Genomic DNA, 11,945 nt, shown 5'->3' on the forward strand with positions numbered 1-11,945 from the left:
ACCTACCTCAAAAAGTTTTGTGAGAAATGAAGTATTAGATATAAAAGACTTAGTAGTTTTTGTTAGATATTAATATTTACCTTCCTGCCAGCTATTCTCATTTAGCGAATATTCTCAGAAATTTTTTTCTTTAATGCTAGGTACCATGCTGGGCCCTAGGGATACCTGAGATAAACAACACTGGATTCCTGCTCTCAAGGAGCCCCTCAGTCTAGTGTGTTCTAAGGTTTCTTACATATACTCTGGAGCAGGAAAGCTGGAGGAGTAATCTCCTTTGGGGATAGGAGTCCAGTTTTCAAGGAAGAAGACATTTGATTGAGACTTTAAGGAGATGGAGTAATTTCCAGGCAGATAACAGCATTTCAGTTGGAGCAGGAATCATTTTTGGTTCACAAATGTAACCCCAACACCTAGCCCAGTCCTCAACATTGGAGTTTTGGATTAATGAGTTAAAGGAATAGTAGATTGGGGCTAAATGGTGAAGGATCTTCAATGTCAGAGAACTATGGGTTTTATTCTTCAGCAAGAGAAAAGTGATCTGGCTAAAGAGGCAACTAGGTAAACAAGTCGTGAAAGTAAGCAAGTATTGACCAGAAAGAGGAGTTGAAATTTTCTCAAGATCTGGCTTTAGATAGCATTTTGTGAAGTCTTTGGTTTTGGATAGAGCATTAATTGTTTTCTTTGAGCTAATATTTTTAACTTCTCAGAATTTATCTAGCTTCTACAGAGTAACTTATGTTCTCTGATTTGTTCTGCAAAGTAATTTAACTGAAGAAGACTGGTCAGAATGATTTCCAAAAGAAAACTATCAGTGTCAGAGAATAAAGAGAGCCTGACAGAAGATGCCTCTGGTAAGTGTCTAATCATTTGTTGCTTTATTTTTTGTAGCAAATGTGTGAGGCACTAAAAGGGGTATAAAGTTCCTCCTTTCAAGTGTTGGGAGTCATCAAGTCTTAATAGGTAGGACACACACAGTCCAGTGTCAAGAGATTTGGAATTTCTACCTCTAATTGCATGTATGACTTTGGGCATGCCTATAGTCTGTGAGCTTCAGTCTCCACATAAGTGGAATCTACAGACGTAAGAACTTATCTATCGTACGTCCTTCAGGTGCTGGGACACAAAGATAACTACGTAGTCCGTGCTTAGTCGTCAGTTGTGTCCAACTGTTTGCAGCCCCATGGACTGCAACCCACCAGGCTCCTCTCTCCTTGGGGATTCTCCAGGCAAGAATACTGGAATGAGTTGTCATGCCCTCCAGGGGGTCTTCCCAACTCAACTATTGAACCCAGGTCTCCCGCATTGCAGGCGGATTCTGTACCAACTGAGCCACCAGGGAAGCCCCAAACAATTGTGTTAGTCACTCAGTCGTGTCCGATTCATCGGGACCCTCATGGACTGTAGCCCACCAGGCTCCTCTGTCTATGGAGTTCTCCAGGCAAGAATACTGGAGTGTGTAGCCATTCCGTTCTCCAGGGGATCTTCCTGACCCAGGGATTAAACCTAGGTCTCCTGTGTTGCAGGCAGCTTCTTTACCATCTGAGCCACCAGGGAAGCCCATAACCCTTTAAAAATCTTGTGGTCATCTTTCCTCCCTTAAAAAAATTTATGATCTCAATAAATGCTGTGATGGTGATACAGAAAGGAATAGCATCATATCAAAGCAAACACGCCAGAGGCAAAGAAAGAGGACAGACTCTGTCTATAATGAGAATGCAACTGACAGAAGCCCTAAGTATTCCTATGAGAAGTGGTTGATAGTCTTTTGTTTATTATATTCATCTACTCTATTAAGGCAATTCTAACATTGCTTCATTAAGGGAGAAGAGTAGATAGTCATACTGAACCTCAGGTACCTTTTTGTTTATGTTTGCTTATTTTTTTTAATTACTTCTCATGGATTGAAAGCCTTGGGGTGAAATCAGTCTGGACTTTGTACTCAAAGATAAGATGTAGGCGAATCTGTCACTTTCTTCCACCTCTGCATCCTTATCATTGGTTCTCAAGCTTCGGTGGGAGTAAGGATTATTACCTGCAGAATATGAATTATTAAAAATTTAGATTCCCAGGCTCTAGCCTTGAAATTTTGATTTTGCACGTCTGGGATGTGACCTAAGAATATGCTTCCAATAAGCTTCTCAGTGATTCTAATGCAGGGGTTTGTAGAGTACATGAGAGACCCTGGCTGCTTTAGAATTTGGGTGGAAACCATTTCTATGGTTATTCTTGTTAGAGGTGGCATATTTTGAATTCTTCAAAAGAAAACTTAATAGGTGAAAATAATTCTGTTTGTTAATTGTTTTGTTTGTCTGCAAGCCATTATTGCTGACCCTTGTTAGAGATAAAATTTCACTGCAGCATCAGTTCCAGTATAGTCTCTCAGGGACCCATCAACTATCCTAGGTATTGTTCTAGGGTTTACATTTTAAGCTTTGCTCTACTCTTTGTCGAATTCTTGACATTTTTTTCAATTTTCAGAAGCCAGGAAGCAACCACTTTCCAAAAAGACAAAGAAATCTCATGTTCACAATGAAGTTGAAGAAAATGACAGTGTCTTTGTAAAGTTTCTTAAGGCATCAGGAATTACTCTTAAAACCGGAGAGAGTCAGAACCAACTAGGTAATGTTTTAATGAAAATCTTTTATCTGGGTATAGTGAAAGGCCTCAGAACTGAATAATGGGTTTTCTAGAGAGGCAGTGAAGATTAGAAATGGGAGCACCATCTGTCTGGAGACAAGGATGAAACTGAAATTATATTTTAGTTAATGACTGTTAAGTAAAGTATGTCTAATTCTTTTTTTTTTTTTTAAGAATGTTATATATAGTATTACTTTGTTTTCTTGTGAAAAAATAAATACCCAGAGAGTATTTATCTGGGTCAGAATTAATTTCAGAGGAAAATTGATAAATAAAGCCATATAAGGCCCTACTTTAGGAGCATAGATTATCCCATTCAGTTAAGGGTATGGCATCTTTTTAAAATACTTAGTAGCTATCCTTTACTAATGCTAATTCTGTTCTGCTGTGAGTTTATTAGGTTGGGAATACCTTTATTGGTTTCATCAGACAGGAACCTAGGTCTTAGGAAAGGGAGACAATAGTCAGGAGTGTTCAAGACACTGGGGACCAACTCGTCTTCTTTTCTTATAGCTGTGGATCAAATCGTTTTCCAAAAGAAACTCTTTCAGACTCTGAGGAAACATCCTTCTTATCCCACAGTATGTATTTTCTCCCTAGTGCTGTTTTTTTTTTTGCCAGCAGTACTCTTCAGTTGGGAATTTAAAGTCACTGGCATAAAGTTGAATGTGCTACAATGATTTTATTTAACCCACAGCAAATGTTAAACTAAAATTTTTACTCTTGTTTTCTTTGAATGTTACCAAGATAATAGAAGAGTTCGTTAGTGGCCTGGAGTCTTACATTGAGGACCAGGACAGTTTCAGGAACTGCCTTTTGTCTTGTGAACGTGTGCAGGATGAGGAAACCAGGTGTGGAGATGAGTCGTCGAGTCTTGCTGAAATTTTACACCAGTTGGATTGGGGGGTGTGGGGAGGTTGGATAGAATGCAGGGTTTTTTTTAATTTGGTTTTGATTTATAGCTCTCTTTTTCTCAGAGTTTTAGCCTAACCTTTAAATTATTAAGTTCAGGATACTAAGAATCCAGAATGTTTTTTAAAATGTATCTCACCTCTGTTGGTGAAAATTTCAACTCTTTACCTCTCTGTGACTTAAGAACTGTCTTCTCATGTGCTGTATTTCTTCTCCAACAGGATAGTTTCTCCTAAAAAATTACATATTTAACCAATTTTATGGACAAAGGATAATAAAAACCGTAACACAAAACAGAAAACAAATTTCTCTCTCTTTTTTTAACAGCACTGGCACATCTTACTGTAAGAGCCTCATTAAATTGCTTCTGGGGATTGACACATTACAGGTGAGGCTGTGCCACTTTTTGTGTGAACATCTCATGGATGTGATTTGTGGTGTATGCCCAAGTATAAATGGCTGGAGCATGGGGTAGAGCAGGGGTAATAGAAGCATTTGAGTTTGTAGCAGTTTCCCACAGCCCTGTTGCTGAGATGAATCTGGAGAGCAATATCTGTGGTTTGGACTGAGCTGATTTGCCTATTGTATCCTGAAGTCTCGTTTGTCCGGTCAGCCTCTGCTTCCTGTTTTGTAAAGCTTCATGCTATGTGGTCTGTATACCACGTATGTCTCTGCTATATTCACATCTGCATCATCTCCCATTTAGCTTTGTATTTGCTTATTAACTAGATTTTGCCATTTTCCTTCTCTCTGCCTCTCTATTTAGTAGACAGTCTGTCCCACTGTTAATCTTAGCATTCTCTTTTCCTTTTCATTGGAAATCTTGAATATCACTTAGTTTACTTAAATCTATAGGAACTCTCTTGTTCCCCTGAAGAGAAATCTTTCTTGCAAACTATTTGATAATCTGTTAAAATTTGCATGTCATGGGTTAACAGTTCTCATTATAATTAATCATACTATTGATTATCTGATTATTTTAGTGTTGCCTTGATAGTCATTTTGCAATTTTTCAGAGGGTGGGTTATTGACAGATTTTTGTATTCCAGCAGGTTCTGTTCAAAATATAGGCAGCATTCATGTGGACATTCTTAAAAATGAGCATTTCAATTATAGCAGGTTTTTGCCTCCAAGAATCTTGATGGAGAGAATTACCGCTGGTTGTATATTTCTTTTGTACATTTCGAGACCATCTCCTAACTCCCTATGTCTTCTTTTTTAGCCTGCCATTATCAAAGTCTTATTTGAAAAGTTGCCAGAATTTCTTTTTGAAAAGTAAGTGAAGTTATACATCCTGGTGTACTTACGTTTCTCTGAAAAGATTGCTCTGAAACATCATTGGTACCTCTGAAGATCATATTTATCGTGACTCCAGATTTTTAAGTAACTACTCAAGTTTAACTGTGGTGATTCTTTTGAAATTTTAGTAGCGTGTCTTATGTATTCCTAGAAGAATGCACGATAAACTGGTGGTAGTGATTGTTTCCAAGGAGGGGAGCCAGTTGGCTGGAGTCAGATATTGTCTGAATGCTGTTCTTTACCTTTTCAGTTTTATACTGTACACGTGCTGCCATTTTTTAGAAATGTACTTTAATGGTTAAGATTCCAGGCTTTCACTATCAGGGGCCCAGGTTTTATCCCTGTGTGGGGACTAATATCCTGCAAGCCATATGACATGGCCAAAAAAGAAAAACAAACACAGTTTGTTTGTTTTATTAAAAAAAAAAAGTTAGGAAAAAAGAGCAGCCTAATAGAAAAGTAGATAAAGATCATGAATAGATAATTCACAGAGAAGAAATATAAGAGCATTAAATGTTTTTTTAATGCACAAGTTCATTAATAATCAAAGATGACAATTTCAAATAATATTTTTTACTCTCAAAGGATCTCCCTTGTTGAGTGTAATTAACAAGCCAGTTCATACATCACTGGTAAACATATATAAAGCATTGTAATCACTCTGAAGATCAGGAGGTTGTGTGTATCATAGCCTTAGATTTTGCTTTATGTTCAGCTGTACATCCTAATTTATCCTAAGGTAATAGCTCTGAATGAAAACAGTAATGAATATTATTGCTGTTTAAAATAAAAATTGTAAACAGGTTTTTAAGTATAAGGGATTGGTTAAGTAAATTAGTATAGGGATATCATGTGGATATTAAAAATTGTAAAAAGGGTTATATAATACCATTTAATTAAAAAAAATTCAGGTTGCAAGTCATATTTACAATTCACTCAATATTTTGTTAACAAAAATTCATACATATACATTTACATAGACATATGTATGTCAGTGATGGACATCTCTGGATGAGAGGATTTGGGTCATTTTAATTTTCTCCTTTTTAAAATGTGCCTTTTCAGTGTCTTATATGTAATAATAGTAAACTTGAAGGTTTATCTTTAAAAATTCATGCTTTGCCTAAATGGATTGCACTAGATGATTTGTGTCCTGGCTAGTCTTTTTTAGTAGTTAAACTTGACTATTATAAACAAAAATTGAAAGTGTTGTCAAGAAGAGGAGCTGGAGGTAATCCAAAACTTAGACATAGGAGGCTGGGAAGAAGGCAAAGACTGTCATCTTACGGGAAATAGTACTGAGTCAACTTTTTTTCATCCATATATGGATGGTTTTTAATACTTTCACAGACATAATCTCATCTGACCTAGGTTTCTATACCAGTAAAAAATATTCTGCTGTTTCAGTACTTATCACATCTAGGTAATTAGTTTTTACTTTTTAAAAATAATTTCTCTTACCCAATTTATTAATAATCTTTATTTTAAAAATTGTTCATGTATTTTAACAGATACTCTCCAGACCTTTCTTCCCCTCTCAACCCTCCCCAGATATAGTCATTAACAGTTCAGTGCATCTTCTTCCAGACATCTTTCTCAACATATATGCATATGTCCTATGTTTTTTTGATATCATCTGTGTGTCTAGCACAGCGTGCAACCCGTGGTTAATGTTTCATTTCAGTTCAGTCACTCAGTCGTGTCCTACTCTTTGCGATCCCATGAATTGCAGCACGCCAGGCCTCCCTGTCCATCACCAACTCCCGGAGTTCGCTCAAACTCATGTTCATCGAGTCGGTGATGCCATCCAGCCATCTCATCCTCTGTCATCCACTTCTTCTCCTGCCCCCAATCCCTCCCAGCATCAGTCTTTTCCAATGAGTCAACTCTTCGCATGAGGTGGTCACGGTGCTGGAGTTCCAGCTTTAGCATCATTCCTTCCAAAGAAATCCCAGGGCTAATCTCCTTCAGAATGGACTGGTTGGATCTCCTTGCAGTCCAAGGGACTCTCAAGAGTCTTCCCCAGCACCACAGTTCAAAAGCATCAATTCTTCGGTGCTCAGCTTTCTTAACAGTCCAACTCTCACATCCATACATGACCACTGGAAAAACCATAGCCTTCACTGGATGGACCTTTGTTGGCAAAGTAATGTCTCTGCTTTTTAATATGCTGTCTAGTTTGGTCATAACTTTCCTTCCAAGGAGTAAGCGTCTTTTAATTTCATGGCTGCAGTCACCATCTGCAGTGATTTTGGAGCCCCCAAAAATAAAGTCTGGCACTGTTTCCCCATCTATTTCCCATGAAGTGATATGACCAGATGCCATGATCTTCATTTTCTGAATGTTGAACTTTAAGCCAATGTTAATTGAATGACTGAGATGTTATATGCAGTATTAATGTTTGCTGCTGTGTAGGTCAGACAGGCTATGTTCCTGGTTTTTCATCCACTCTAACATTTCAGAGTGAACAGTGATGGAATCAGCATGCCTCGACTCATCATCAATCAGCTAAAGTGGCTGGACCGAGTTGTGGATAGTAAGGTAGGCTTGGGTACTTTTTTGGTCTCTTGTCTTTAGAGAGTGTTTTCTGCACTTAACACCAAACCTTTGGAATTTGCAGGGTTTTTGCCTTTCTAGACAGGAAATTCATATTCTTCTATCCATTAGCTTTTTTAGCTTTCGTAGTTTGAAAGTCATGGTTATTTCATCCTTTAAATGTCTTCAAAAAACAGAAATATATCTCACTGTGATGGAAGTGAAGAGTCTTGTCCGACTCTTTGCAACCCCATGGATAGTCCATGGAATTCTCCAGGCCAGAATACTAGAGTGGGTAGCCTTTACTTTCTCCAAGGCATCTTCCCAACCGAGGGATTGAACCCAGGTCTCCTGCATTGCAGGCAGGTTCTTTACCAGCTTAGCCACTAGGGAAGCCCATAACTGTGATGACTGGATGTGATTTATTAAATTAATTATTTGTAAGGAATTCACGAATTTCTCAAAATACAGAGATTATTATGTTTTATTTCTCAAAAAAAGTGAGGTCTGAAACCATCCTACTTCACTGCAGATGTGTTGATTTAATTATATATTGAGGAAAATTTCTTTGGGAGTTTTGTTATTAAGTACCTTGGTAAAGATGAATCTGTTTTGAGCCTTTTGCTTATTCTTTAGAGTTCTTAAAATCATTCTACTAAGTTTTGTCACATTCAAAGGCTAAATCTTTATTTGAAAGAACATAAGTTTTGGAGTCTCATCTGGGCTGGAATTTTGGGTCTGGCACTTATTAATTGTGTATCCTTGAGCAACAGATCCCTACCTTTTAAAAAAGGAAATAGAGATGTAAATATTAAGTGAAATAAAGATATTAGATAATATGCCATCCGGCCTACTTTTTTTTTTAATATAGGTACCATCTCATTTATGAAAAATCTCTAGGTGATTTACTTCTGATTTTAGATTTTGAGCTTGGATGTATGTGTAGTTGTCATATTGTACACAAAATAATTCCAGCTCTATATTTTGGGAGTAGGAAGTCTTTCTCTATTCTGGATACTGTGTTACAGTTCTTATAATAGTGTCCTCCACTGCAGGATCTTACCACCAAGATCATGCAGCTGATCAGTGTTGCTCCGCTGTGCCTACAACATGACTTTGTCATCAGCCTACCTGAGATCCTAGGGGATTCCCAGCATGCTGATGTGGGGAAAGAGCTCAGGTGGGTAAGCACCTTGTTGCCAGCTTGAGCAAGCCTTCACTCTGGGAGCCTATTGCCACAGTATAAAAAGAGTAATAATACTGTGTTTCTGTATAAAAGAGAACGATACTTGTCTTACTGGGATATTGAATGTGGCTTGTTTTTTCTAATAATATATATTTAAGTAGGTGTATGTATCTGTTGTGAATATGAAGTCTGGCTTAGGATTAGGTATATAAATTTGATCTGTGGAGACGTAAACTTTCCTTTATTAGCATTTTTTTTTGTTTTGTTAGCATTTCCTGTACCCACGGGTGTCCTCAATCATGACTGCACATCCAGATGGTTTGTGGAACCTATTAAACATCAACGTTCTTTGGTCCCTAAATGATTAATTCTAGTGCACATTGTTGTGTCAGATCCATTGCTGTCTGACATTTATGTGAAAAATTCTCATTGATAGAGCAGTAACGAAGAAGGGGTAATGCAACTGTGTATTTATCCTAGAAGTAATTAAAAACTTCAATTTGTAATACCTCCTTTTCTGTAGTTATCTGTAAAGCTATCTCCGAAAAGGTCTAGAGATTTCTTGCCTTTGTACTTTTGGGCAGACTGCTCCTTCTGTGTATAGCCCTATACCCCTCCCTTTGCCTGCCTGTCCTTTTGTATAACTTTCTCTTAGAATCCATTGCTGTCCTTCTCTACTCTATGCTACTGTAGCACCCTGCACATATAGGTATCATATTTATCCCACTTCATTGTAATTGTGGCTTTTCTTTTTCCTTTTCTGAGGAAGGATATGGACCAAATCTCAACAGTGGTTTCCTCTGAGTAGAGGGTATGATGAGATAGGGTTTCTTGTTGTTTGAATTTTTCAAAATGTGCATGTATTTTTTTTACTCAAGAGAATTTTAATGAAACATACTACAAATAGAATTTAATGGGAGCTAAGTATATCCTCTCTTCCCATCCTTGGATGATTTTCCCAAGTCATTACTTGCTCAATTCTGTTAAAAGTTGGATAATTTCTTTTCCACTGTTCCCAGCGACCTTCTAACAGAGAATACTCTGCTCACCGTCCCGATCCTGGATGTCCTTTCTAGCCTCCAACTTGAGTCAAAGCTCCTGACTAAGGTATGGAGGACTTTGCTCTCCAGAAACAGAACTAGTCTTCTCACCTCCCAGAACCGATATCAGTCATTCATTGCCCTGGACCAATTGTATATAATGAAAATTTCATTTTGAAACAGTGCTGAAAGACACCTATTCTTTTTTTTTTTTTTTGGTGAATTTTATGTGCTACGCTGTGATAGATGAACTGTTTGTTTTTAAGCTGTAAATTTTAGTGGAAGTTGTCTGTGTTGCCTGCATATTTACAAACTGTTCCCATAGGAATAACAAATTTTTATGGCTCTCTGTAACCAGTGGAAAATTCAGACTCCAAAATGTAAGATAATAACTTTCATATTAATCGCCTCTCTGTTTTTGAAGAAGCCGTAGCATTAACAGTTGAGAGCTGGTAATTTGGAAAAAAGTAAAATGTGTTTTTCTTCTGAAAGTGCAAGTGAGAAGCTGAGAGAAATAATTTTTCTAATTTTACCTAATGAGTCATTACTAGATTGTGATATTAACATGGAAATATGTAAGATTTTGTGTTTTTTGTGTTTAGGTCCGCCAGTTAGTGATGGGTAAGCTGTCATCTGTCAGTTTGGACGACTTACCTGTGATCATCAAATTCATTCTTCATTCCGTAACCCCCACAGATGCACTTGAGGTACTCTGCTGTTTCCTAACAAACACTAGGGTATTAGATCCTGGACAGTACGGAGAATAGTTGTGGTGCTCTTGTGAAACTCAGCGGTGAAAAGAAGCCTAACCTAGAGGAAAATATATCAAGATAAATTGTTTAAAAGGTTCTGATTCCTCTTCTCTGTCCTGAAACTAACTGATAATGCTAATTAGTCCAGATAGTATTCAAGGGAGAGAATGGATCTACTAGTCAGACTTATTGTTCTGTTTTAGCCGCTATAGGTTATATTTGCTATTTCAGTGTAATGCCTCAAGGAATTCTGGACTTTTAAGGAGCATGACGTACTGTAGTTGCATTAGTTATTTTCATCAACTGTCTCTTTCAAACTGCATTGTTTAATAATTCATTTAATAATTCTTCCTCAGTCTTTGAGGAGAATGTTATGATTCTTCTGTTGGAAAAATAGATTGTGCCTAGCTGCTGTGAATGATCAGAACACACAGCTAACACATTTATTTGCTGTAGGTAATTTCTGAGCTTCGAGAGAAGTTGGATCTGCAGCACTGTATTTTGCCTTCACAGTTCCAGGTTTCTCTAAGCAGGTTGAGAAATAAAGGACAAACAAGGTATAAACTCATGGACAGTTACCACCCTTTTTCTCACATGAGCAAGGAAAGTTTTTTGACATTTATTGTGGAGCCAGGACAGAAGATCTTAATATTTACAACTACAAATTATGTAGTAATATCATAATAATATATTACTATTATTTTTCAAATAATATTTATATGTATAAGTATGTATATGTACATGAGTGAGTGTGTGTGTGTGTGTGTGTGTGTGTGTGTGTGTATTCCCTTTGCTATTCACATCAATCTCTGATAGACTGCAATAAATTTTTATTAGCTATTTTACACATGAAATTGTGAATAGTTTTAAGGCACATGCCTAGTAAGCAGGAATCTAGATCTTACAGGTCCTTCTCTGGTAAGAAGGATTTCCTTTCCCTCTGCTACTTGTAGTTTTTCAGGAAATCAAGAAAATAGCAGTCAAGACTGTGTTACTCTTCTCTTCGATGTAATAAAGTCAGCTATTAGATATGAGAAAATCATTTCAGAAGCCTGGATTAAGGTGAGTGAGATCTTTGAACATTGAGGAAGAAGTGGCTGGCAATCAGTCATGGATATATAAGTAAAGGTAGTTGAAATAAAAGTCTTGAAAGTCAATCAAGTAGAAATAATAGATGATGGTTTGCCAGATGAGCAGATTGGTTCAAACGTGTTCTTATGTGTTGTAATATTTTTGTGACCCTTGTTTTTCCAGGCAATTGAAAGGACCCCCTCGGAGGCTGAACACAAGGTAATGTTCCTCTTCTATGAATGTTAAATATTATAGATGTAAAATTAGTGATATTGCCTGGCTTTCCTCCCTGCTGTTTGGCCTGGGATCTTCCAGTCATCCTTTTGCAGCTGCTCTGCTGCTGCTGCTGCTAAGTCACTTCAGTCGTGTCCGACTCTGTGTGACCCCATAGACGGCAGCCCACCAGGCTCCCCCGTCCCTGGGATTCTCCAGGCAAGAACACTGGAGTGGGTTGCCATTTCCTTCTCCAATGCATAAAAGTGAAAAGTGAAAGTGAAGTCGTTCAGTCGTGTC

The 11,945-nt window shown here is 37.5% G+C and overlaps 1 protein-coding gene across 3 annotated transcripts in view; it reads left to right on the plus strand.

Moving 5' to 3' along the window:
* FANCD2 (Fanconi anemia, complementation group D2) overlaps positions 1-11,945 on the plus strand; it is a 51,831-nt gene that overhangs the window by 1,039 nt on the left and 38,847 nt on the right. For all 3 annotated transcript variants that reach the window (XM_010842105.1, XM_010842107.1, XM_010842106.1), the window contains exons 2-14: positions 761-851; positions 2,479-2,619; positions 3,151-3,218; positions 3,385-3,488; positions 3,877-3,937; positions 4,772-4,824; positions 7,311-7,389; positions 8,439-8,563; positions 9,589-9,676; positions 10,212-10,316; positions 10,818-10,918; positions 11,315-11,423; positions 11,616-11,651. In XM_010842105.1, the coding sequence (XP_010840407.1) occupies positions 788-851; positions 2,479-2,619; positions 3,151-3,218; positions 3,385-3,488; positions 3,877-3,937; positions 4,772-4,824; positions 7,311-7,389; positions 8,439-8,563; positions 9,589-9,676; positions 10,212-10,316; positions 10,818-10,918; positions 11,315-11,423; positions 11,616-11,651 (1,134 nt within the window). In that variant the 5' untranslated portion in view covers positions 761-787. The remainder of the gene's footprint in view (positions 1-760; positions 852-2,478; positions 2,620-3,150; positions 3,219-3,384; positions 3,489-3,876; positions 3,938-4,771; positions 4,825-7,310; positions 7,390-8,438; positions 8,564-9,588; positions 9,677-10,211; positions 10,317-10,817; positions 10,919-11,314; positions 11,424-11,615; positions 11,652-11,945) is intronic.

Source organism: Bison bison, unplaced genomic scaffold (genome assembly GCF_000754665.1).
Source record: "Bison bison bison isolate TAMUID 2011002044 unplaced genomic scaffold, Bison_UMD1.0 scf7180017864171, whole genome shotgun sequence".
NCBI lineage: Eukaryota > Metazoa > Chordata > Mammalia > Artiodactyla > Bovidae > Bison > Bison bison.